Source organism: Lichenostomus cassidix, chromosome 2 (genome assembly GCF_008360975.1).
Source record: "Lichenostomus cassidix isolate B80296 chromosome 2, HeHo_3.0, whole genome shotgun sequence".
NCBI lineage: Eukaryota > Metazoa > Chordata > Aves > Passeriformes > Meliphagidae > Lichenostomus > Lichenostomus cassidix.
The window spans coordinates 101,178,638-101,205,983 of record NC_139482.1 but is presented as its reverse complement, the minus strand read 5'-3'; the positions used below and the strand labels follow the sequence as shown (position 1 = coordinate 101,205,983).

Below are 27,346 nucleotides of genomic sequence, written 5' to 3'. Positions count from 1 at the left end.
CCTTTTGAGGTGCAATAGATGAAATTATAAAGCGTATCATTAAAGCATTTGTGCTTACCCAGATTCTTTCAGAAAATTTGCACTGGGCACTGTGAGCAAGTGGATAGCCTTAGGGTGTAATCCCATTAACTACTTGTAGAGTGGCAAAGTAATTATGGTAATCCCCATTGCCTTCGTTGGAGCTTTTATGAGACCACCTGCAGGTCATTCCTTCTGACCTAAAAAGACCCGTTTTAAGCATGGTGCTGAAAAACATTAGATGACTGTACTGAAACAGCAGCATTAGGGGCTAATTAGTAAATATCCTTTCTTACTGGTGGCATATAATTAAGAAATTGTATTTCCTAATTTTTAGCAGCTTTTCTGCAATGTCAGTTAGCAGACTTCAAAGATAATGGATTGACTTCAGTGCAGCTATATTTTTTTAATCCGTTACCATCCAGAAATCATGAAGAATGTACATATGCCCACACTGCATGTAATGTTTAGTATACTTGGGAATTGCTGATGGCTTAATAATAGTATGTGTAAAAACAGTGGTGTAATTACTCCCCCCTCTTCGTTACAAGCAATGAATTTAATTCTCTTCTCATTTACGCTGGTGTAACTAAACTGACTTACGAGGAATTTCCTTGGAATTAAATGGCTAGAATGACAGGAGAGTCGAATGGAGCATTTGTAAGTTAAAGAGAATCAGTTCTTCACATTTTTCATGCTCTGTTTCATTCTGGTTACTGAACCTGTGACTCAAGTTGCAAAAAGTATGTCCTGCACTGGAATAGAGCTTTTTCAAAACATATTTGCTTTTAAGTAGGGGTGTTTGCACAATGGGGTGGGTTACCACTCTGTACAACATTTATTCTACTTCACTCTAGACGTGGTTTCACTAAATAGGAACTTACTCTAAGTACATTCCAATTACATGTGTAAAGGTCTTTAAGCTTTGTAGTGCTGCTGTGGCATGATCTTGTGTGGCACTGGAGACCAGGTACCAGAACTCCTGAAATGAGCAGAAGGGCTGCTAGTTTCAGGTGCTACAAATCAAACCTGGAATCACAAAGGAATAGGAATCAAATCTTGAAAGACATGTAAGAAACTGCCAGGTGTTCCTATTCACGTCTTTTTTTGTCTTCCTTTTTTTACCTGAGTGAGCATGTTATAGCAAGGTTTCACCAGTATGGAAGAGAAGTGCAATTAAAGAGCTGTCAGTTCTCTTACTAAATAATTGCAAACATGAATATTGTTTACCTAATGAGAAAAAGCCTGTCAGTGAACAATTAGTCTGGCCTTAAACAAAAAAGGGGGACAAAAAGGTGGGTTGTTTTTTTTTTTTTTTGGAAAACTTGTTTGTGTTAGCTTATATGCCTTTTAGAAGATGGTGAAATAAAGTATTGATTGTTCTATTTAAATAAATCCTGAAGGGGAGGTTTTCAATTTACCTGGGTATTTGTTCTGATAAGAAAGGCTGAAAAGACAAGTGCCTTGTCATTGTGTGTGCTCAAACTGCACAGGATCCTCATCTAAGTTTGTCAGAGAATCGGATTGAAATGTCACTTTATGTAATGGGAGATATGAAATTGGCCTTGTCAGATAACCCACTTTTTGTTAAAAACATCAGCTCATATCTGATAGATGACATGAAAGTAATCAAACATTGAGCAAAAGGAAAGTAGTCATGTGGAATTGATTAAATGCATATGGTGAAGTAAATTAGAGTTCTACATACGGTCCCTAGGTTGAATTTTTCTAATAGTGGGCAGATCCAACACAGATTAGATTTAGGACAACAGAATGAGCCTGTCTAGCAGACATCAGATTATTACAGAGTTCAGACTGCTTATTGAGTTCAAACAAGGTAAACCTAGGTGTCAAATTGGTTAAAAGGAGTTTGGTTAGGTTTTTAAGCAAGGGCATAGAAAGGTAGCCATCTGTAATGTTGGCAGCTTAAATGTCTGCATTTTCCAAATGGAAAATTTAACACCGGGAACAGAACCAAACCTCTTCAGGACCTCTAGAGCAAAGAATTTATTTTGGAGGGTGAAGTCATTTTGACATCAAGACATAGTAAGAAAATAATAACAATTACTTACCTATGGTATCAGTTGTTCTCATACATTAAATATACACAGATACTTGGCATGTGTTTTTGCTTTCTCCAACAAACCTTTCATGCTGGATCCATCACTCTGTCTGTACAATTTGTTTTACTAACAGTGCTGGTGTTAGGACTTATTTTTATGGTTGCCTAACACTTCCTATCATGAAGTCCTGCTTTCATTTCCTCATTATTTGGCAAGCTGACTGGAGACTTGTGTAATGTGGGTGTGTGCCTCAGCCTTGAGGTTTTGAGAAAACATTCAGCCACAACAGCTGATACAGTTCATCCATTTTAGCAAACTTATCATGGGAAAGTGCTGAAGACTCTGGACTTTGAAACACTAATGTTTTTTCAGGAAGGTAATGTCAAGAATTCTGTTTTGTCAAGAATGCTGTTTCTCTGTTCATGTAAAAATCTCTTCTCAACTACAGTCAGTTGACAAACTACTAAATAAAACTCACCAAGAATCTGAGACTTCTTTAAGTTCATCTCTCACATTCTCCCCAAATTCTAGATACAGTGTATGGAATTTAATTGCAAGCAGGGATCTGAGCTCCTCTGGGACAGGCTGGCTTGAGGCACAGGAATCAAGACCTATGAGCTTGCCATTTGTGTGCTTTTAGTATACAGCCCTCGATCTTGCTGAATCCTTGTACTTTGAGAGTAAAATGGTCATGGCTAACAATGTGGATAGTGAGGAGTGCAAGAACAAGAAGCTGCATACCCAGATGAGGTTGTTCATCTTGGGCCTGAAAGTGAAAGGGAAACTGGGAAATGTTTTGAAACAAGAGGGAAGGTAGGTGAAAATTGGAACTACACAAGCACTAAAAGCTGGGGAGAAAGACCTGGGGGTGCTGGTCAACAGCTGGCTGAACCTGAGCTGGCATGTAGTGACCAAGGAGGCCAGTGGCGTCCTGGCCTGTAAATGGCCAGCAGGACCAGAGCAGTGATTGTCCCCATGTTATCAGCACTGGTGAGGCCACACCTTTTAGTGCTGTGTCCAGTTTTGGTCCTGTCACTACAGGAAAGACATTGAAGTGCTGGAGTGAGTCCAGAGAAGGGCAGTGGAGCTGGGGAAGAGTTTGGAGAGTGAGTCATACAAGGAGCAGCTGAGGGAGCTGGAGGTGTTTAGCTTGGATAAAAAGGAGGCTCAGAGAGGACCTTATCACTGTCTACACATATCTGACAGGAGGTTGTAGCTAAGTGGGGGTCAGCCTCTTCTCCCAGGCAACAAGGAACAGGCCAAGAGCTCACAACTTCCAGCTTTGCCAGGGAGATTTGGGGTGGACATCAGGAAGAATTTTTTCACTGAAAGGATGCTTAAGCTTTGGAACGGGCTGCCAAGGGAGGTGGTGGGGTCCCCATCCCTGAAAGCATTCACTTAGTGCTGTGGTTTAGTTGGCATGATGGTGTTTGGTCAAAGGTTGGATTTGATTATCTTGGAGGTCTTTCCCATCCTTAATAGTTCTATGATTCTGTGACAAAGAGTGGAAGATAAACATATACATATACATGCATTTGCAAAAAATTAGGAACTATTTTTTGTCGTTTTTCAAGATAGTGGTTCTGAGCCACAGAGAAGAAATGTCTGGTTTTGTCTTCCTTAACTCACTTAAATCTTAGAGATTTACATTATCTCCACTGGCATCTGTGTGATGCCTTTCCCCTCCCAATTAAAATTTTAAAAGAACTACAAAGCAAAAGATGTTAAGATGTTGTAGAAAATGTTTGGAAAATCTGTATAATTTAAGTTTAAATGAAGGGGTTGCTGTTTGAAGTGTGTTTCCAGTTAATAAAGAAGTGTGTAAAAATAGTTTACAGTCATGTATGGCTACATTTGTTTTTATCCCCTGTGTAAGAGAACAGCTGCTCCTTATCATAAAGTCTGTCTTTTTCTCATATGTAGTATAAATGATCCGTTTGTATAGGGTGACTTGAGAGCACTTACCTAAAGCTTTCTGTCACTTGCATACCTCTGGCTTTGTAAGGTAGCCACTATTTTCTTTCCCTAAGGGGTTGTGCCCATTGTCCTTTGTCAGGGAATTCAAGAAGAGGTCACATGTCTGTCTGAAGTCTAAAAAGCATAAAATTTGAAATATGGATCAACTTACCTTCTTTTTTTCAGTTAATATTCTATTTTAAAAACCTACATTTAAAAGGGTTTCACAGTACTGAATAGCTTTGGCTATGTGCTTTGGGGAGATCTGCAATGAAGAACTCCTCTTTAGGCTGCCATTGTACTAAATAGCTGCTGCTACGAACTTGTTTCTGCTGTCAGTTGAAAATCCATCCTTGAACACACACAGCTCTAAAATTTCAAATCTATTGTATCAATTTCATAAAGGTATTAATTTGCATGGTATTTAATTGAGACCGTCTTAGTGACTGCCAGTAAAACTGCTTTTAGTGAAAGACAGTAGTGCTGCAGTGTGGTACTTACCTAAGTGATTCAAACTCCTCAGCATCCTAAAAAAATTAAATCATTCAGTCTAAAGAAAGAATAAATTAATAAGACAGGAGAATACATTTCATACTTCAGTCGTGAAAACAGTTCATTATATTTGCATACATAGTGTTTGTATTAGAGAGTCTGCTTAACTGAGTCTCATTTTTGACCATTCATTTAATATGATCATCATATTTGTAATGAAAGGTTGACTTTAGGTAGTCTCAATCTCTGGGAAGAAGACAACTTTTAGAATTAAACTGTGTTAGTGCTTTGAAACTGCAGTATATGCAGGCTTTGCTGAAATAATGCAACTTGAATTAACCTTTTTCATTGTGGTCCCAGAGAAATGAAAAACATGCCCTGAGGTATAAAAAGACAATAAAATACTGTCTGTTTCAAGTACTTGTAATATTTGGAATGAATTGGTGTAACCACTAACCTTAGTGACCCAGCTCCTGAGTTTGCATTTTGAGTGGCACTTCAACAGCCTTTAGTAGCATTTCAAACTTGAAAGTAATTAACTGTTCTTTCAGCATGGCTAAGTAAATGCCTTAGGATGCTCTATGAAAGTTCCATTTCATGTCTTGGTTCACAAAACAGCCTAATGATTTAAATTGATGCTAAATCATTTTGAGTCAAGTCAGAACTGTTTCCAGACATACTTTCACTGTATGAAGCTATAGTTTATATACTTTGGGAAGAATAGCTTCAATAAAACTGCAGTATGTTCCTAATTCAGCAGACATCAGTTTACCATGTATTGCTATTGATATAAAACAATGCTTTCAATGCTGATTTGAAAATCTAAATATTCCTTATATCCTGTAATCTACCACAATATATTAAGCTATTTTTATCTCCATTCCAATTAGCAGTAATTAACAGATATCTTTGGAGATGTTCTGGTTTGTTGCCCTTTGTATTGTGTTCTTCATGACAGTAATCACTTAGTTTTGTTAAGATGAAAACACCCAGTGATGATGCCTGTGTTTGTTGGTTTGTAGTGTTGTATTTCAGCAATTGCTAACAGATTGCGCAGATCGAAGCTTGCATACAAGTGTACATTGCTAATTAGAAACATCTAATCTGAGCCATAGCTAATCTTCAATGTACTTAGTGCTCTGAGTTACTCTTTCCGTAAATGAAAAAAGGTAGCATACTGTAGGATAATTACATGTTTGTTAAAATAGCATTTCTGCTATTTCTCAGGAAATACTGAATGCTTTCCAGAGATCTCCCTTTTCCTTCATTCTTTTATGTTCTTTGCTTTAACTGTGACTTTGAAGACCATGACAAAATGATGAAATATATAAATTCAGCTTCTTGTCTGTTTGACTACCTGTATCTCAACACAGAGGGAAATGGTTAGCAGAACAAGATAAATCTGAATCTAAAGCTTAGGGAAGACAGATGTCCTGAGTTCATTACATATTCTGTGTAGCCTTAAGAAGGTGGCAGTGTTTGCTGATAGATATGTTGAGAATATTGGATCAAACAGTGCCCTATTACAGTGACTCGATTTCATTCTATTGAATATATTTAACCAATGGGAAAGTGAATTTTTTGCAGATGTGATGAAACAGCAGAGCAATTTAACAAATAAGGAAAAAATAATTTGTTACTTACCTTTAAAAAGAGATTATGTCTGCAAATTATTTCTGCAGTCTAATTTAAAATAAGATGCCCATCACATAGTAAATAAAAGTGGGTTTAAAATTTTGGTCACTTTTGAAATCTTTAGAATCCAAACTATCAGGATATCACATGCATGCTTGCTCTGTGATACAAAGTGCTGTTTCTATGTGGTGGTTAGTGAAAACAGCCATTACATGAAGTAGAAACAGATTCCTAGTTAAAACTCAAGAAATCTTCCAATTTTCATTTAGAAGTTCTTTAATTTTAACCGAAGTATAGGACTTGAAAAATTACTGTCCTTATTCTGCTTAAACAGAAAACATGAAGGCTGAGTAGTTAAGTACATAAAAAATAATTAATTAAAAATTCATTTTGTTTTCGTCCAGAAATTCCTCATCTGATTATGTATAAGGGTAGGCTATAACTTTAATTTTAGCTTGAAAACATCAGTTTTGCGTTGGATTAATACTAATACCTAGTAAGAACTGTATTTGTATGAGAAAACCTGAGATTATCTTTCTTTTTAAATTGGAAGTTGCCATGAAATGTCTAGTGAGTAGAGCTCCATTTGCACCTGGTTTGAAGTTATGTGGTGTAAACCAAAACTTCAGGTTAAAATCTTGAAGTGCATAAGCAAAAGAATCTGAATATTGCAGTTTAGTGAAAATAAGTCATTGTGTAGTGGTGATTTCTTCATATCCATATTTTTATGTGGTCTTCAAATCTAATGCAGTACAAAACCCATTGCTTATTTGAATGTTTTAGAAGCAGAAAAAATACAAGTGTAATCTCAGCTTCTTGTAACTTACTGTGTTTCAGAGCCACCAGTTCCCATTGCTCCACCTCAGCTGTCCTCAGTCGGTGCAACTTACCTCTGGATACAGCTGAATGCCAATTCCATCAATGGGGATGGACCCATCATCCAAAGAGAAGTTGAGTATCGAACTTCAAGTGGAAGCTGGTATGACATACAACCCGTGGACTCCACGAGCTATAAGATTGGGCACCTGGATCCTGATACAGAATATGAAATCAGTGTATTACTTACAAGACCTGGTGAAGGAGGAACAGGATCTCCTGGCCCAGCTCTCAAAACAAGAACAAAATGTGCTGGTGAGTACTCAAAGGTGGTAGGAAAGTTGTAAGCATCTTTCTAGGGCTGAAGACATAAGTTACATAAATTAATTCACTAGCATTTTTTACTGTCTGTCTTAAACCAGCAGGCTGCAGGAATTAGGACTGAATGGTTTTAAGTATAACCTATTAGCATTTTGCAGCTACAGTGACCTTGAAAGCAATCTTCAGTGCCATTGTAGATTGTAGATGAAATGATGACTGTTCATGCTCTTTTTTTCAATGTCATGTATATCAAACTTGTAGATAAAGTAGAAAGAGATCCTGTGTAACAGAAAAAACATCCACTGTTGAGTCTCAATTAGCAGATGAGGTTTAGCAAAGTACTTCTTTCTTATGTGATTTACAGCATGTCTTTAAATGAGAGAGTGCAATTTCTGGTGTGTTGTAGTAATCTTGGCTCCTGTATTGGATGTTATAATTAATAATGCTGACCTCAGATTGTAATAACACACAAAGTACACCTATTATAATACAAAAGCAGTTGTACTATAATTTTCATGAAGACTGGCAGTGACAGTAGTTTGGGATTTAGCTACTCAGAAAATAATAGAGGCTACTGTGACCTGGATTTTCTTTGGTCATTAGGATTTTTCCCCAATGTTTTGGGTCATCTTTCTGCTACTGTAAAGCTGGTGGAAGATAGGCTGGAGTGTAGCTAGAGAAAATGGGAGTAACAAATGGTATCAGCTTATTGTTCCTAGTCTTTTAAAGAATGACTTGGTCTTACTTGCCTTTTTAACAGGAAAAATTACATACTTCAACAGAAATAATTATTTATTTCCATTGCATATACTTCTTGTAAAGTCACCTGGCCACCTGTCAGTGAGTAAATGTCATTTCAGTTGGATTGGATTGGATTGGTGTGATGTCAAACGCAAAATGAAATAGCGTTGCTGTCAAAATCCCACTATTATTTTTTGAAGATGCAAACTTATACGTGTGCATAATTCTTTGATGTTATTTTTGGTATTTTTCTTCCCATCATTACTGGAAAGGAGGATTTAATGAAAAGTACTCAAAAGCAGTACAGCTAAGTTATAATAATAGTTGAGTATTTAGTATTTGAGATAACCTCAGTTTAGTCAAAAGTGAAGCATAAAAATGAAATACAGTTCCTTTCAGGAGGATTTCTGGGTCACTGTGCCCTTCATAACAATGTAAATATCTGTCTAGACAAGGTAAGTATGTCTTTAATACACAAGGACTTCATTTAATTTTAAAATCAAACCAGTTTTTCTCATAGTTGTTTCATCTGCTTATATGATCAGTTAACGCAATACTGGGTGCTGCGTAAGTGAGCCTTTCTGTCCTGAAGGGTTGCAGGGTGGGGTGAGTTGACACCAGGCAGCAGCCAAACACCCACACAGCCACTCACTCAGTCACCTCTGCCACGGGACAGGGAGAAAATAGAAGGAAGGCAAAAACACTCATGGATTGAGATGAAGACGGTTTAACAGGTGAAGCAAAACTGCACTTGGAAGAGAAAGGAGATAGGAAATTACTGTTTCTCATGGGCTGGCAGATCTTTATCTACTTCCTGGGAAGCAGTGCTTTGGCATACACACTGGTTACTTGACAAACACCGTAACAATTAACATCCCTGCTTCCTCCTTTCCTTGAGCTTTGATTTCCAGCTGTGATGTTGTATGATATGGAACATCTCTTTGTCCAGGTGGAGGCAGCAGTCCCCACTGTGTCCCCTACCTGCTTCTTGTCCACCTCTGGTGTATTTGCTGGAGGAGTGGAGTGGGAAAAAGAAAGCCTTGAGGCTGGGAAAGCACATCTAAAACACTGGTGTGTTACCAACATTGGATTAGTCACAAATCCAAAATGCAGCACCATGCAGGGTACTATGAAGGAAATTAACTCCACCTCAGCCAGACTTAGTAGAGAGTGATATCCAGAATTTTAGTTCTGTTTAAGAATATCATATGCTTTCCAGTTTTCTCAGTAGTACATACTGTTGAGTATTAAAAACATGCATTCAGTTTCATAAACCACTGTGTATTGGAAGTATTTTATTACCTCGTAACGTCTTGTAATACATCAGAATTATTTGTGTTTTCATTAAGCTAAACAGTAACCTTCTTAAATTAAAAGCAGAAAGTTAAGTGACTGAAAAATGTAAATTGAATGATGATATTAAATCTGTCTCTACAAATTGGCTTTTTTATAGCAGAAGACCCTGCTTTGAAGGTGTAGTGGTTATTGGTTAACTGTTAGCAAGTGACATGCTAATAACTGGCCCAAGGGTTTAAAAAGAGATGCTGATAAACTAATGACGGTATAATTAAGCTGGGTAGGAGTAAAATAATGCCAGTCTCCAAAGCATACCATAGAATTAATAAAACAGGAGTCTTTAAGAGAAGAATCATTGCACCTTTTTAATTACTGTGATAATTGCATGCTGCTTGCCTGTTCCCTAGAGGAAGATAGTGAACCACTTGGAGACTTGAAGCAGTATGCTAGGCATTCAATAATCTTAATAGTTCTCCAAAGCATTTGAAATATGTTTTCATTTTAGCAAAATGAGATTTCAGAGGTTTGTAATAGACAAGTCTTATCTGTAACTTTACTAAATAAAAGCATCTATAATTAGAATGCAAAGAAAAAAATTTCTCCAGACTTGGTTGCATCACACTCACTGGAGCTGTTGCTGCTTTAGAAAGTGCTTTGTTTCCTTTTGATGAAATATAATGTAAATGTAAGTGCTCTTTCAGTGTAATTCTCAGAAAAGCCAAAGAAATACATTCAGGGATGGATTAGATTTAACCTAGAATGTGGCGTTCAGTGTGAAAAAGAGGAGATTAGTGGATTTTGGCTATGGTGAGTCACATTTGAATCAGACTTAGAAAAAAAGGGTTTTTCTCATGTTAAGGTGTGAAAAAGAGGCTTCCCCATGTTGTCTGGGATTTGAATCACCTGTTCCTGTGCTCAAAGCTACCTCTTCCCACAACTGTCTCATATAGTGTTGTGAACGTAGAAGGCAGAATGCCAGGGATGGGGCATCCACAGCTTCTCTGGGCAGCCTGTTCCAGTGCCTCACCACCCCCACAATAAAGAATTTCTTTCTAATATCTGATCTAAAACCTACTTCCAGTTTGAAGCTGTTCCCTCTTGTCCTATCACTACTGTTTCTGACGAGACCCAATCTGACCCAAACCCAGTAGAGCTGCCCATAGTAAAACTAAACTAGATACGTTGAAGGATTAATAAGCTAGACTGTGTTTTGTAGTTTCTTCTTATCCATATCAATATTTCTGTGGGTAGAATTATTTATTTCAGTGCTTTCCAGCATGCTTTGTTTTTGACATGCATTGCATGATACAAGTCTTGATTGGTCTGTGTCCCTGCTCTCTGATGGTGAGACAGTGTCCCAGTTTAAACACACCTGAATAATGCAGAACTGCTAAATAGCTCCTGCAATTTTTTTTTTTTTGTTTTTTGCTATGGCCCCTCTGTTAGGAGACTTTATTTCTAATTTATGTTGTTCCTTGAATCTGCTGGTGAGCAGATACATCTTAAAGACAGCTACCTTAGGAAGAAAAGATAAAATAAAATCCTCCCTCCTGCTAAGGAGGGGGGTTGCTAAGGCCCCCTAGGGAAAACTGTTTTATTTTTCTCATAATTTTTTTTCACTGTGACATTTGGCATAATTTCTGAAAATTAGCATATTTTCCTTTACTGAGCTAGAAAACTCTATTGGAATTAAAGAAAATAAAAAATAAATAAAAAGACTGTCATGAAAGAACCTTCTGATGACTTATCTCCAAACTGTAGAGTTTTTTTAACATTCAGATCTCTACTTCTTTGTGCTAAGACACAATTACTGCCCTGGAGTATTTGCAAAAACAATCACTGTCAATTTAACCAATAATTTTCAAACAATGATGTAACAGGACTGCTTTAATTAACATACTTGATTTTGCTGTCTCTTCTACCACATCACCTGAGCTTGTCAGGAGGAAAGCTGTTACTCCCAGTACAGCTAAGCTCTTGAAATACTGCTGCAGGTTTGTTGTAAAATATCTGGTACTCCTAGAAGGCTTGTTACAATCTGGAAAAACAGACCAGAGGAACTCTTTAAATCCCCACTCTTGAAAAAGAATAATCTTTATTTTCTAGGTTTGCTCACTCCTTTGCTTCAGCTGGTTAATCTTCCAAGGTGTCAAAATTATTTCACTAGTTCTGTTGTTGGCATCCACTGGCATTGTGAAAAAAATCTACATGTGCCAGAATACACTAATGGAATTAGTATCCTCTTCCCTGTGAGCAATTAAGATCTGCATCAGGTTGCACCAGGCAGAAGGATCTCTGGGCAGATGGTACAGGCCAGGAACTGTCTTGAACCCTGCAAGTAAATTCATTGTGCTCAGGTATGCTGGGTAGTACTCCGTGCTACCATTTTGTTCCTGCCCCGTGACATGGAGCACTGTCCAGGTCCTACAAGGTGGACAGTCTGCATCCCCTGTTGTACAACACTGAATAGAAAGTCAGTTTTGCAGTTGATTTTCCCTGTTTTCCACCCTCCCATCTTCTTCTGTTATTAATTCTGCAGTTAGTCTCTGCCTTTGTCAGTGTTCACGCCCTAGCCTGTCTTGTCAGTGCTTACTGCTAATTTCCATGCCCTTTCCCATTCTATAATGATATTAGTAAAGGTGAGTTCCTTCCTAAGAACTTCTCTAGGTTGAAATGGCAGCTGCTTTTCTCTGTCCTTCAAGACTTGATCTTTTGACTTTTTGTCTCAAAAAAAGAGGAAGGATTTTAGTGTCTCTGGGAATTAAGTTATCCCTTCTCGTTGCTATACCTTAAGGGACCGTCTGTGAAGATGTTCAGGGTTTTTTCAGGCATATAACAAAGTCTTAACATGGCTTAGTTTTGTGATCATAAGAAAATGTCAACTTGAAGCCACACTGCAAGTTTTTTTCCACAGCTCTTTCTCAGAACTTGGCAATTTTCTTCAGAAGTTTGAACCAGGGTTTTGCAGCTGTGTTGTATTAGAGCTAGACCTCAGGTCGCAGACACCTGAACCCTGAGGAGAAGGGTTGCAGATACTGCACCATTTTATTTTCCATGGAAAAGTTCTGTGATATTTCTAAAGTCACCATTCCTAACCTGAAACTGTAATAGACTTTAGTTGGAAATTGCATTGATTTATCAGAACTAGAAGTTCACCATGAACTTATATTTTATTTATGGTTTTATTTTGAAAGTAAGGTTCTACTGTATTGTCCTTTATTCTAATGCCTTTCTGATTGACAAACCATTGGCATATAAGGTCACTTTCTCCTAAGGGTAAAAGTTAGTTTTGGATTTTCTGCACCGTAGTGGGTGTATTGCAACTTTCAGATGTGCAGGAGGAAAACGTAAAGATTTTAATAGAACTCCAAGAAGCTATTGCATAGTGAGATATATGTCCATGTGTCTGCATTGCTGGTCACTTACTTCTGATGGGGAAATGCATCTTCTTGGAAAGGGCCCTTCAGAAAACACAAACGATGTTCAGCATTGATTAGTATATGAAGTTCTTTTTTGGCATCCACTTGTCTAGAAACAAGTGCCCGAGGTGTTACTTACTGAGATGACTTCTCTGATGCCATGTTACAGAACAGCCTCCCATTGTGTTATCGGGAATCTTGGGTCAAGAAAAGCCCAGATAATCCAAATTCCTCCTATAGAAAAATCTCCTTAAATCCAGTTCTCTTCCTCCTTGTCTCACAGTCTAGAATTTCCTCTGGGAGTGGTTTAGTTTTCTGAATTAAAAAAAAAAAAAGGGCAGAAAACCCCAGTGAATGCAACTGCAACAAATGCTTCTCCCATGTTCAAGAATGACAGAAAGGAAGACCCAGAAAACTACAGGCTGGGCAGCCTCACCATAATCTCTGGGAAGATGATGGAACAACTAATCTTGGAAGTCATTCCCAGGCACACAAGGGAGAAAAACATGATCAGGAGCAGTCAGCAGAGTTCCATTTCATCATTCTGGATGCTTCTTGAGATTTGTGGTTGCCAGTGATAGGAAGAAATAATAATTTTCTTTTAGAAAATAAACATTATTAGAGTATGTTTTTCCTGATACCAGCAACCAAGAGACCTCCTGTTACATAGAAAGTACTAATTCCTGCACTTCTGTGTCTCCATCGGTCCCTAAATACATTTTTTTTGTTTAATTACAGTACACAGAGATCTAACTTAAGAAACAGAACATCTTCACTCCCCACCATACAAAGGGAAGGGAAGAAAAGAGGACAGGAAAACTCCTGCAAATACCTAGGTCTGTTGGCTCTCCCTCTGACACATGTGCTGAAGTATAAAACGAATATAGACACCAGTGTTGATAAGGACACAGAATATGAAACCTGGCTGTTACATCAGTTTGTTTTGAGACTCTCCACATTAGAATAAGGGGAAGCATTCGGGACTCTTTCCTAACATTTACAGCTGGGTTAATATAGGGGTGGAAAGAGAGTGTATATAAAAAGAACTGCCATGTCTTTGGTCATGTGAAAAGCAGTAATATAAATGGAGACTTAGTTCTTCACTTTAATAGATTCCCATTTGAAAACATTTGCAGAGGAAGAAATTAACCTGCTCTTTGAGACAAATGAACCTTCACTAACTTAGAGCAAACGTGAGGGGCAAGATTATTAATTTCGTATCTGCCAGGTGGAGGGAATGTGACGAAAACGTAATGACCCTTAAGGAAAAGTAGATAATATGATTTCTCCTAAGACATATCTTCATCTCCAGATTTGTTGCAGTCTCTTATTAGTTACAAGGATAAGCTCAAAAACACACACTCAAACAATTATTATACCCAATTTCAATTAAGGAATCTTTTCTTGTTATGGAGTGAGAAAAACTCAGCAAGCTGGGAGTGTACTGGTTATAAATAAAAAACTGCTATGTGGGCACCTTTAATAGAAGTGGTAAATTATAAATACTTAAAAATACTTATAAAAATACTGTTAGGGCATTCCTTAGTGTTACTCTGTTCTGAACAAATTAAATGTAAGCTTTTTCTTAGATGCTTTGGATCTCTCAGAAGTATATTATTACTGCAGATTTAAATGAATGAATTTGTACTCTGTTATTAAAAGCAATTAGAAATAACAGGAAAAGGCATTCTGTGCCTTTTCAGTGAACTTCCATGGGTGCCTTGAAATTTAACCTTACCAACTTTATGCTGAGCATTTTCTCCTCTGTTCTGAAGCCAATTTTTACATCAGATGTTCCAGTTTTCACATACAGTTATACCGTACTGTCTAAAAAATAGTTGCATGAACTTCTGAGCCAAGTCTAAAAACTCCTTTTGTTTTAGGAGTCAGGAAAATAAGATGTCCCATAGACAACAGAGGCCCAATTTCTGAAAGATTTGTCAGTTAAATACCACCTCCTTGTGAAGGTAATCCCATTTTCCCTTACAACAGACCTGCATGGCAGGTGGCAGCACCCAATTAACCACAAATCTGTTGTCAAATGGAGTGTTTGATGTTAGACTTCTCCTTGTCTGCTCTGAGCCTCCTGAATGGGGGCCCTAGTTTGGCTCTCTCATCTTTTGTAATTAAATTCTGGCAGTACTGTGTCAAATTAGTTCAAATTTCATACTAGTTATTTGGATGAAATTTTCCAGTAGTTTTAAAGGGTATGGAAAGATGGAAATGGATGAACAGACAGGCATGCTCCTTGGTTTTAATATTTTAAGGCTCACTCTTTTGTTTGAGACTGTTAGACTGTGTGCTATCTTGCCCAGCAGCTTTGGCCAGCTTTAGAAACACAAAACTGCACAATTCTATTAAAGTATCTATGAAGCATGAAACATCCAGGAATGATGTAGAAACACAGAGATACTTTAGTTTTTTAAACCTTTTAGTAGTTTGGTTTTGTTTTTAATTATGGAAAAAGTAGTATCAAAGGTTTTTAGAAAGAATGGTATATTAATTTTAACTCACTTCAAAGGAAAATAAACAATGACAGCACTCAGTTGCTTCCAGTTTTTTTCAGTGCTTGGGAAGCATTTTGGCTTTGCAAACCTGTTTGTTTTGCAAATGTAGAGTCATATGCAGAATTCAGTCCAACCTCCTAAAAGTTCCCAGGAAGAAAAGCTGGTGCTGAGTTCTGGCTTTTCTCGCACTACTTTTTGCTGTAAAGTTCCGTTACAACTTTATAGCCCGGTCTGTAGACTATGCATCAAGTTTGAGACCTGAAATCAGGGCAGATCATGATGAAGAAATATCCTGACTCTGGAGAAAAAAAAATTCTCATCAGGGTTCAAGGTTGGTGCAGAGCTGTATATAAGTAATGCTGCCCCTCAGTCCAGGGATCTCTCATGCTGAGCATGTGTACATCTGATTTCTGTTTACAACAAAAATAAAGTTGAGTCAGTTCACAGAGCACTGGACCTCCGATTCTATAGATGTAAAAAGCCAGGTTTCTTTGGTAATCCATCTAATTACCGCTGAGTGTGCTGCTTAGGCAGAGAGGTGCATCCCCACTGAACTTGAGACATTGAACACTGAGATTCTTCCAGACTCTTAAGAGGCCAGAAACATATGAGTGAGGAAAACTGCTCTGTTGTTTTTTTGGGGTTATTTGATTTGTTTTGTTTTGTTTTGTGGTTTTTTTTTCTGGCTGCTCCATATCTTCGTGGTTAAATGAATTCTGGCCCAGGAAATAAAACATTTTACTGTGAAAGCATTCTGCAAGGAAATACTAACTTAAATATCTGAGAAGACATAAGAAATGAAATTGGGAAAAGCTTTGCCTACCATTATCATGAGGTACTGTATTCAAAGAAAAATAGCAGAGATTAAAATCAAGTTGCCAGTGAAGTTAATGATTTAGGGCATTTGCATCTTTGAGATGCTCAGCCATCTCAAGTAGTTTTAATAATTGTGTTTCCAAATTTATACTTTTGATGTCTGCATTTAGCTGTCTTTCAATATATGCCATCATTTGAGCACCCTTGTTATTTAAAATATTTTAACAATGATCTGTGCATTTAGTTCATGCTTACTCATTCTGTTAAACTTGATCTACTTCCCGGAAGGAGAGAGGAGGGCTTTCTTTTGGCAGAGTTCAGTTTCATTCATTAGTTCATGGTTCAGAACTTTCAAAAAGTTCTCAGAAGGCATTTTGGTGCAGAAATTTTGCATTAGAAAATTATGTTTATAGTGGACTGTAATATTTTAGAATTATCATATAGAAAAACACATATAAAGCAAAAAGGCAATAATAAATGTTTACTCTTGATATGTAGAAGTGCCTTTAATTTCTGAAAATTTATGTTCTTTGGAAACAAAAATCAAATTATCTGTCAGTTGCTCTGTATTTTGACTATTTCTGCAGATGTTTTGTTTGCAATTAGCTCAAAAATAAAAAAAAATCAGTTATTTTCTTAATTACTGTTGTATAGTGTTGAATTTGAGAGCATGAACCAATGTGTAACTGGCATGTTTGGCCAAGTAAGTGAAAAAAAAAAAAAACTTTTAATGACCTGAGCATAATTATAGTTAACTTTGGAATGACAACTGGCAAAAATTGTACTATAATTAAATTTCCATTATAAAAGTTTCAGTTTTTTGTCTGACATGTGAGGCTAGATTGTGAAGAGTATTCATTTATAAGAGGAAAAATTAGAGAGCTATAATTTATAATTCAGGGTAATCAGTGAAAGCATTTCTTTTGTCAAAAAACCTTTCTCTGACAAACAGCGTTGCATTGTTAGTTGTTTTAAAAAGAAACTAAAAATCCTTTTGTTAGTTTTTTACTTACTGTAAAAGGAGATGAAAAATTCTGGTGGTTGAATCATGCTGTAATTCACATTAATATTATGCAGATAGGGTTTCTCAGACTGGTTTTTTTTTTCATTAACCTTTACTTTGTCTAAGTCTATATCTAAGAGTGTTCATGAAGAAATATGATCCTTTTAAGGCCATCTTAGCAAGATTCTGTTTAATCTTGAACAGAGTTGTTTCTGAAAGGAGATGTGACAATGTATTCTCCTTTTCAAGCTGTCCACCTATTGGTTGAGATGGACCCTTTGCATCGTGGTACTGGAGTCTCAAAGAAAAGGAATAAAAACATTACGAGTATACCCTGTTCATTGGTACATAATCTTTCAAAGGGAGCACCAGCAAAGATTAGCTTTAAAAAAGTTTGGGTACCAGATTTTCACAGGCAACAGCAAAGCTCAGGATCACTCTCCTTTAACAATTAGATAAGTGATTGTTCTTCCATATACTCATTTGAGCTCTGCATTTACAGAAGTGTTTTATGTGCTTTACTTATCACTGTTAATTAGGCACGAGTCTAATTGCACACTGATTCCTCTTAATATATTGTCTGTTCATTCTTTAAGCAAAGTGTATATGCCATTCATCTCAAAATATGATTATACAAACACAGAAAAGTTAGACTCTTGACTGAATGAAAATGACTCTCATCTTACCTGTGAGTCTGTTAAAACAATGAACTATTACTGCTGTGATAACATCAAGATAGTTTGTCACGAATCTTCCAAAACAAATTTATTTTCTTCTGTGCTACAGTGACACAAGCTCTGCTAAACAGTTAGCATACCATATGGTACTGAGTTCCTAAAACAAGTTACTTGAAAATAGGTTATTTTCATAATGATAATTTTCAGAGACTATCTGCTAAAATTCAAGGTGTTTTTTTGCTGCTGTGTGTACTACCACTTCACTTAATCTTTTCGCTTACAGACCATTGCTTATGAAAGCAGTCAGTGTTAAAATATTATAAACTGTCAGAAAAGTACTTTTCTGCATTAATTTTTATGCTCTGCAGTAGTTGCTTCCTGGATTTTAGTGCAAGCTGCTGTGACCAGTTTGTATGTCTTCTTGTCACCAAAACAACAGGTTTTAATCTTAACAAACAGGTTTGCGCATTGATTATTAAAACTGTATGGTTTACAGTTAGATAATATCCTAGTGGTTTATTCTGCATTTGGAGCTTGACAGCTGCGCAGTTCTGCAGTGGATCAGATAAGAGGTTTTTTCTTTAAAATGTTTTGAGCTGTCTTCTGTTATTGAGAATTTTAAAGTGGCATGGCCCTAGATGTCTTCTGTAACAATTGTAATCCAGTATCAGTTGATTTGACAGGGTGAAATCCTGAAATGGCAAGGCAACAATGTTCTGCCTTTTCAATGTCTTAAGATTGCATGAAGAAGGAAAAGGTAACCTTCAGAGATTTCTATGAACATGAGTAAATCACAGATCGACGTATACATTTAATTATTTCTTCATAGCAGATAGCTTATTACTTTGATCAAAAATGAGTGTATCTTTGGCATCTGAGCAACTGACTGGGGCAAATCTTTATGAAAGTTCTTACGTTGTATATAAATGATTACTTACTTATTTTTCTGATTTACAACACGTACATCTAGGTTTATTTTTTGGAAGCACAAGTAACCAATTCTTTTTTTTTCTCCCCTTTTTTTCCCATAAGATTATTTCTTGCCCTGAAGGGATGGTGGAGCTATTAAACGATGATGGAAAGACATGTAACAATGGATAGGCTAATTTTAAACTCATTCTCAGCAAAAGCTGAACTATGTTTGCTAAAAGTTTCCATCATGATGAAAGAGGAAGAGTAGTCATTTCAGACTAAGTTCCTAATATTTGGCAAAGTTGCACAAACAGTTGGTAAGGGGCTGATGATAAAAATGTGTGTGACAACTGTATGTGCTGATATCTCTAGGTGTATACTTGTTTGTGCTATTTCTCATGCAAAATGTCAAATATAAGGTTAGCAAATGAATTCAGGATATTTAGTTACTTTATTTTAACATGCTGTGGCTGAATGAAAACACATTGAATATAGTTTATAGTAGTAGTAGTGAATATCTGATTTTTTTCAGTGTGAAATATTGCAGAATGTATCCTACTCAGATACTCTTTAAAAAGAAATTGACTGTGATGTCATTTGTCTTGGGTGGTACAAAATTGTCCAGGAATTCAAATCATAATTTTGTATTACTATAATAGAGGCACAGGGCACATGATGTGAAAGAAAAAAGAAAATTGCCTATTTTCAATTTTAAGTTTCCATGATTCCAAAAATTATTGGTTTTGCTGTTTGGGAGGGGGGAAAAAAGGCTTCAACAGTGTTGCAGTGATATTAGATGTTGACATTACAAATGGAATCCCTTTTTCCAGTGAAAAACAGGCTGAAATGTGTAGCAACTCAAGATTGCCCTAGAATGAGACAACCTGCAGGAACATACAGTAGCTGTCATGGGTCAATAAGCCTTTACCTGCTCACAGCTCAAAACATGTGAAAACTGGCATTCATTATAGATGTGTCCCAACTCTTCATACAGAGAAACAAAAAGGGCAAAAAGAGCGGCTTTTTGGGGTGGATGGGTGAACAGAAGTGAATGTGGAATCTCTCCTTTTGAGGAGGAAAGAGGGGAAAGGAGTAAGCTTATTTCAGATAGAAGCTTATTTCAGATTTTAGATGAGGAGACCTCGAGTCCTTTCGTTTTGTAAAAGCTTTTCCTTTGGCTGAAGCTCATTAATGCAGTCCAAATTGGGGCTGCATTTTTTGCTGATTTCCAGCATTTTATTTTGCTTATGTTGTTCCCCATTCTCATTAACTTTCCCATTTTATTCATTATGTTTAACCCCAGTTTTGGGGTAGCATTTCATGTGTAAGCCAGGTAACAAAAGAGGTTATGAGGGCGTAATCCTGAAAAGCACAGTTGATAAAGCAATAATTGAAATAACACTAGATTTTGGTTTTAACTAATAACGATCTATTGCTGAAAAAAACTTCTGAGGCATGTCTATGGTATTTATTAGGAGTAATCATGGAAACAAGAAATGTTTGTTTTTAAGGTACTAATAAGCAATCTCATTATGCTTTATAATTGTATTGCCATCATGCTGTTATTTTAGGTGACTTTATTGTGGCAAAAGTATATATCAGCCAGTAAGGCTAGACTAATTTTGCTTTCTGTAATCAAACTTGAAAAGGTTTTGTCAATATTTTCATAATAAACTTCCTGTTGATTTTGCCCCAGAATTGCTATGAATAATCTAAGGAAATGCTGTGGTTTCTTAGACAGCTTAGTGCCTGTGGAAACAATAAATACTACTCCCATAAACTTATTTGCTAAGATTCAGCAGAGATAGGGATTCCCAATTAAGAGTTGTCTCCAGCTTTTACATAGGCTATCAGGAATGATGGTTGTGCTACTCGGTGTGTATCTTTGGTAGCTTCTGTAGTCAGCATGAAAGGACAGATGTTGTAAAAGGTTGATTGAAAGTAGGATCCAAACACAGTCTTCTTGCTTATCTTTTAAAGGACTCCTTTATTTATTTCCTATTTTAAATTCTTTTAAATTTTATTCTGTTTCCACTGATGATATGTTTCTGGGATGACTAACCTACTGCATCTTTGTTAGTACCCACAAGTCTCTGGGGATAAAGATAAAGCATTCTAGGATGAAGGTGAGATTAGTTGCTCCTATAAAATATGTAAAGACCTGCCTGGGCTGTTGAACAATGATGGTCCCAATATCATTGATAAAGGACTTAAAACAGCTTTTTTCCTAAAACAAGATCTTGTTTAAAGCCTCACTTTCAGGACATCATTGATTAAGTTCTATGATACTATGCAAGATGGTGCTTTAACTTTCTGAATCTGATCAGAATCTTATTCTAAACAGAGAAGACAAATGTCTCCTTAATCTTCCAAACTGTATCCATTAATTTTTCAGATGGGCCATTGCCAAGGTTAAAGTAAAACACACTGACTCTGCTTGCTTTTTCAAGGATGATGCTATTTGTTCTGTCAGTGGAGTTAGAAGTTGCCCCAACACCTAATATAAACAAGGGAATTTCCATAGCAGATAAAAAGACCAGATTCCAAAGTCAATTGCTATGGATTTTATGAAACTGGTTTGAAATACTGTGAGAGGTGCCAAGGAATAGTACTGCTTAAGAATAAGCTGACAACAGTATAGTGTTACTGGCAGTTTCATATTCTAGAAGAAAGGAAAAATAATTTTTTCATTTTGTCAGAAGGATTGGATATGTTCGCTTTGTATTTTTAATAATTCTTAATGGAAGAGGGAAGGTTGTCTGGAGGATCTTGTCAGATTTCACATTCTAGCGGAATCATTAAGCTTGAAAAAGACCTTCAAGATCATCTAGCACACTCATCAGCCTAGCACCACATAATCGCCCCTAAACCATATCCGCAAGTGCCACATCCACATGCTTCTTGAATGCTTCCAGTGATGGTGATTCCACCAGCTCCTTCAGCAGCATATTCCAATGCCTAATCAGTCTTTCAGTGAAAACTTTTTCTAGTATCAAATCTGAACCTCCCCTGGCACAACTTGAGGCCATTTCATCTCATCTTTTCACTTGCAGCATGGCAGAAGAGAGCAATCTCCACCTCACTACAACTTCCATTCAGGTAGTTGAAGAGAGTAATAAGGTCACCCCTGAGCCTCCTTTTTCTTCACCTTCAGCTCCCTCAGCTGCTCCTCATAAGCCTTGTGCTCCAGACCCTTCACCAGCTTCATTGCCCTTCTCTGGACACACTCCAGCACCTCAATGTCCTTCTTGTGTCAGGGGCCCAAAACTGAAGTTGTGACGTCACCAGTGCTGACTACAGGGGGATGATCCTGCCCTGGTCCTGCTGGCCACACTAGTCCGGATGCAAGCCAAGATGCCATTGGCCTTCTTGGCCACCTGGGCACATGCTGGTGCAGGTTCAGCTGCTGTCGTCCAGCACCCCTGGGTCCTTTTCCACCAGTCAGCTTTCCAGCCACTCTGCCCCAGGCTGTGGCACTGCCTGGGGTTATTGTGACCCAAGTGCAGGACCTGGCACTTGGCCTTGTTGAACCTCCTGCCACTGGCCTTGACCGACTGATCCAGCCTGTCCAAATGTCTCTGCAGAGCCCTCCTGCACTCCAGAAGATTGATACTCTCACCTAATGTGGTGTCATCAGTGAGCTTGCTTAGGGTATACTTCATCCCCTCGTCCAGGACACTGATAAAAATATTAAACAGGACTGGCCTCAGTACTGAGCCCTGGGAAACACCACTTGTGACCAAATGCCAGCTGGATTTAGTACCACTTTACCACCACTCTGGGCCTGGCCATCCAGCCTGTTTTTCACCCAGTGAAGAGTTCGCCTTTCCTTGCCATAGGCAGCCATTGTGCCCAGGAGAATTCTGTGGGAGGTGGTGTCAAACGCTTTACTGAACTCTAGGCAGACAACACCCATAAGTAGGTCACTTTTGTCATAAAAGCAAACAGGTTGGTCAAGCAGGACCTGTCTTTCCTAAACCCATGCTGGCTGTGCCGGATTCCCTAGTTGTCCTGCAGTGTGTGATGGAACTCTGGATGATCTGATCTCCCAAGGTCAGGCTGAGAGGCTGGTAGTCCAGCCCTTCTTGTACATGGGCATTTTCTGGTTTCCAGTCAATGGTGTGAAAAAGACTAAATTATAATCCCTATATATATATATATATATATATATATATATATAAAGAATACATTGCTGTAGGTAAATCAGTATAGGACATATAGATAACCTATATGTCCACTTTTTTCTCTTTTTTGTCTTTTTGTTTGAATGAACCAGAGTAGGTTTTGCATATAGGGCATTTGTTCGAAGTACAGATTATTCTTATCTGTGGTATCTGCTTTTTCACTTCATTTCACTTAGTTTCTTCTTGTGACAGCTTCTTTTGTCTAGAATCTTTACTTTTTACTTTTCTTTCTCTGCTACATGTTTTGCTTCTGGTTTATACAACCCCTTCATCAAAAACATGACATTTAGAATCACATTACACTTAAGTCCCACTGAAGTAACTATGCACACGTGAAAAAAATGTGGTAAATTTTATGCTATTCCATTTTACTCTGTTTGGTGTGGTAAGACTGAATGGAGTGAAAATATGAAAATATATCTTCTTTTAAGAGGCAGACTGTAGGTTTACTTTACTGTTAGTATCCTGTCCACCAGAAATGGAAATGCTAGAAAGAAAACAACTAAGGGATTATGATCTAACAGACAGTATCCTTTTTTTTTCTTTTCCCCCAACTTTGTATAGGTTTTAACAAAAAAAATCCAGGCTAATACATATGGGATTTAAAATTTTTTAAAGTACTAGAAATTATCAAAAGAACTGAGTAAAAATGCAGGCTATTGATGCATTTTTTTGAAATAAGACACTGTAATGCTTTGTTTGTAAAATGATTAAGCTTTCTTTTTCTTTTGTAATGCTTTCAGAAAAAGGATATTTCAGAAAGACTTGCTTTCAGAAAAAGGATATATCAGAAAGACTTGTCACAGGATAGATGAGGTTTGGCCATGGCAATGACCACAAAAACACTCCCAGCCTTGGACACCTGACAGTTGAGCTAGGATTTTATAGATTGTGCCCTGATCCTTTCCATTTCTTCTTAGTTCCACTTTTGGGGCTAGAAACTTCTCTGAAACTATGGCTAAGTCTCTTTTTCAGTTGTGACCCATTGTCTTTGGCCAGCCAAGGTCTGCTGATGTCTCCAGAGGCATTGTCAGTAAGGGAGAAGCAGCTTTTTTCTGTCCTGTGGATGAATTATATTTGGCATAGGCACTCTTCAGGTGCTTCAAGCAGAACTGCCCTGTGAAACAGATCAGAGAAATCCCAAAGGGAATAACGTCAGAGGAATCAAAGAAAAGTGAATGTCCTGCATCATCTGGTTAATCTTCCTTGTAAAATAAAGAGCTACTTCAGAGCTGAATTTGATCCAAGAAACTCTTGACAGTTTCTTTGATGTTTTTTCAAACCAGGGAGGATATTTTTTTAACTTGAAGTTTCAGCATTGAAAGGACATCTATCATTGATACATATGTGCCATTTGGTTTCTCTGTGATCCTAGGAATTAGTAAAGCATTTTTGAAACTTGTGGTGATGAACTTTTTTCTTTAGTTGGATTACACTTTTATCAAGCCATCATCCAAGAGAAAAGTCATTTAGGATGTAACCAGAGTGAATTGTGAACTTAGCATTCATTGATTTGCAGTAAATCTAGACTGAAGCAATCTCATCTTCAGTGGAGCACTGACTCCTCCAGGGATTCAGATAAACACCAAAAGAGACAGAACTGCTCTTTCAGAAATTAGATTTAGAAAAATGAAAGCTGCATGTCTGCACAGATTTCTAGAGATACATCATGTTTTGGATTATTCGAAGTTAATGACTTTTTCCCTACAGAGAGGCTGAACCTGCTCAAAAAGTGCTAACTTCAGCATGAAAGCTTTCCTGGATGCCAAGGAGTAACTGGGATCCAGTTAGTAATCAAGTTGACACATACCTTTGTGACTCTGTGTACAAGGAGGGTCCACTGGCAGACAACATCATTTTGGAATTCAGAGTACATTCAAGAAAAGGAATAAGCCTTGGAATTCGGACATTAGTCAGAAGGCAGCACAGCTTTAGTGTCTTGGAATATGAGAGTGTTAAATTGTTGAGAAAAGTCCCTAGAAATGGGAAGATTTAGGAAATAGTTCTTGGACTTGTTTCAGCTAGTATTTTTGCAGAAAAACATACGGAGGAGTATTGGCTTCCCAAAGGATTGGATTCCGGCCCCAGCACATATGCTTTCCTGTAATTTTTTCTCCAGTTTCATGGTTTCTCTAGAAATGTAGAGCTGAAAATTATCACGCGGATAATCAAATGTCCAAGTAGATTTAGCCATCGATTTTTTCCCATTAGATAGACACAAGCCAAGATATTTGCTTGGAGGCCTTTTCCTTTTTCACAGACCAGTTTCATTTAGTCTCACTGCTTTGTTTTTGAAAGTCAAATTTTGAGAGAACTCAAGAGATATTCAGAGAAAGCTATTTTTGGTGCCTAGTCTTCTAAGAAAGAATCATGAAATCAGTATTTTTAAAGGGGGTGAAAAGAGATTTACAGCCTATATAAATCCTTTTACCGTGCAGATATATAGTGAAAATTTTTTTATGTCATGGATTGAAAGATCTTTAGGAAGTACAGAGGTGATACCTTATCCTTTCTTGGAAAAAGCCAATTTATTCAGCCACGTTTTATAGAACCAGAGTGTGCTATAATAAGTAGCAAGATCATCGTCAGGTAGGAACAGCACTTTCAGATCTTAAATGTCATGGATTATACCTTAAATGTTGACTTGTGTAGAGGTCTGCTGTCAAGATGCAGTTATAAAGAATATAGCTATTGCTTGGAGAAGTGTTATTAGCAAAAGGAAGGAAAAAGGAAGAAATATGTAATGATCCTTTCAACAATCTGCAAGTCATAATATTTCATGTTGCAAAATCAACTTTCTTTTCCGTGCATGCAAGCAGCAAATTTAAAAAATGGGCAGAGCAAAGCAGATGGAAAAAGTGTTTTTGTTTTCTTTATGAACTGACTTTAATCTCGGGGAAGCTTGGCATGTGAAAATGGCAGTTTCAACTACAAAACTCCGTGAAATTTTTCATCTAAGTACATTTTAACCACAAGAGTATTTTCTACATCTTGGACTGATGCTAGTGCATTGGTACTAAACTTTCCTGAATTCCATTCATTGACATGGAAGGAACATATGATTAAATTCAGATGTTAGTATGTTTTCCCTGATGGCTAGTCTGTGGTTTGTAGAGCTGCAAATGTTTCTCTCCTCGTAAAAGAAGCTATTCCTTAACTTTAATGATACCTGTAGTTAATTGTGGTTCCAAAACACATAGCATTAATGATGTAGAACTAATTGCACCACCTGACTTTCACTGTAATAACTCATGAAAAATCAATCAGTGATGTGGTTGTGGATCTTTTTCTTTATGTATTTTTCATGCTTTTATTTTGATTTTTTAAAATTATTTTTTGTTGTGCTTGATTCATTTATCAGTTATCATTTTCATTTTAAGCATGAGGTTAAAAAAAACCCAAACAAACAGATGGAAAATGGAATATCTGTACTGTGTGGTCCTCTCCTGGCTTTTCTGTGGCTTTGTGCATTAGTGCTGAGCTGACTACTAGACTGAAGGCAAAATTCTGGATATGGGGGCCTTGTCTTCTCTGCAGCAGATTTGCTTTTGCCAGGGTAATTACCATCTCTGTTACTGTGAGGAGTCTCAGGCCCTGATCTTTAGAGGGTTTCAATGCCTGATCTTGAATGCAGATAGTGGTAACAAACATCACTTGTGTAAAATTGCAGGCAGAGGGGTAATTTCACTTGGGCTTTGCTTTTAATGGATATTTCCTCCAGAAATGGCTTGCAACCTCATGCAGTCTTTAATTTCAAAATTACTCTTGAAGGCAGAGTGGAGGTTAGAACTCTCAATTTGTACTTCCATTGTGTTGATAAATGAGATAGCATTAAATTTGGGTGAAGTACTGGTAAGTGAGTGCTTTTTCTTTCCCCCCTGTATTTCATTTGTAGGCCTCCATAAAAATTTTAACAGCTGTACAGCTGTGCCGTTGCTGCACACAGCACTCTGGATAATGCATGTAAGCCTATTGACTAGAGGTCTGTTCAGTTACCTGCTGAGGATCACAGAGAAGTAATTGATGGAACCCCAGAAATTTCCACTGAGGAATGCTGATCCTGGTGATTTATAGAAGGCTTTATGGTAAACTGTGTCATCTAGACTGAATTGGATAGTGACGCTTTGGGAATTAAAAATGTTGTAAATCCACATGGTTGTTACTCAGTTGCTTTGGGTGCGTTTTCTAGCAGATGGTTCAGTCCTTTGCTAAACTCAGTATAAAAAGGAAGTAATCCTCATGCATGTCTATACTTGGACATTTTTAGTACAAGGCAAGAGTCCTCAGACTGTTCAATTTGACCATCTCTGAAATTTCGGTTCAGAACAAAGTGGGTTAAGTGCATTTGCTGACTAAAGAATAATGGAAGAGAGAGAAAATGTAGTTTTCTAGCAGTAGAGGGGATAGATAAGATTTCTGTTAACCCGAATTAGGTCTTCATAAGTGCTGCTAAGAGGAGAATGCTCGTAGGTGTGAGTGAGGTTAAAACT

The 27,346-nt window shown here is 37.3% G+C and overlaps 1 protein-coding gene across 9 annotated transcripts in view; it reads left to right on the top strand.

Moving 5' to 3' along the window:
* PTPRM (protein tyrosine phosphatase receptor type M) overlaps positions 1 to 27,346 on the top strand; it is a 445,877-nt gene that overhangs the window by 168,938 nt on the left and 249,593 nt on the right. For all 9 annotated transcript variants that reach the window (XM_085052574.1, XM_085052569.1, XM_085052577.1 and 6 more), the window contains exon 7: positions 7,002 to 7,295. In XM_085052574.1, the coding sequence (XP_084908700.1) occupies positions 7,002 to 7,295 (294 nt within the window). The remainder of the gene's footprint in view (positions 1 to 7,001; positions 7,296 to 27,346) is intronic.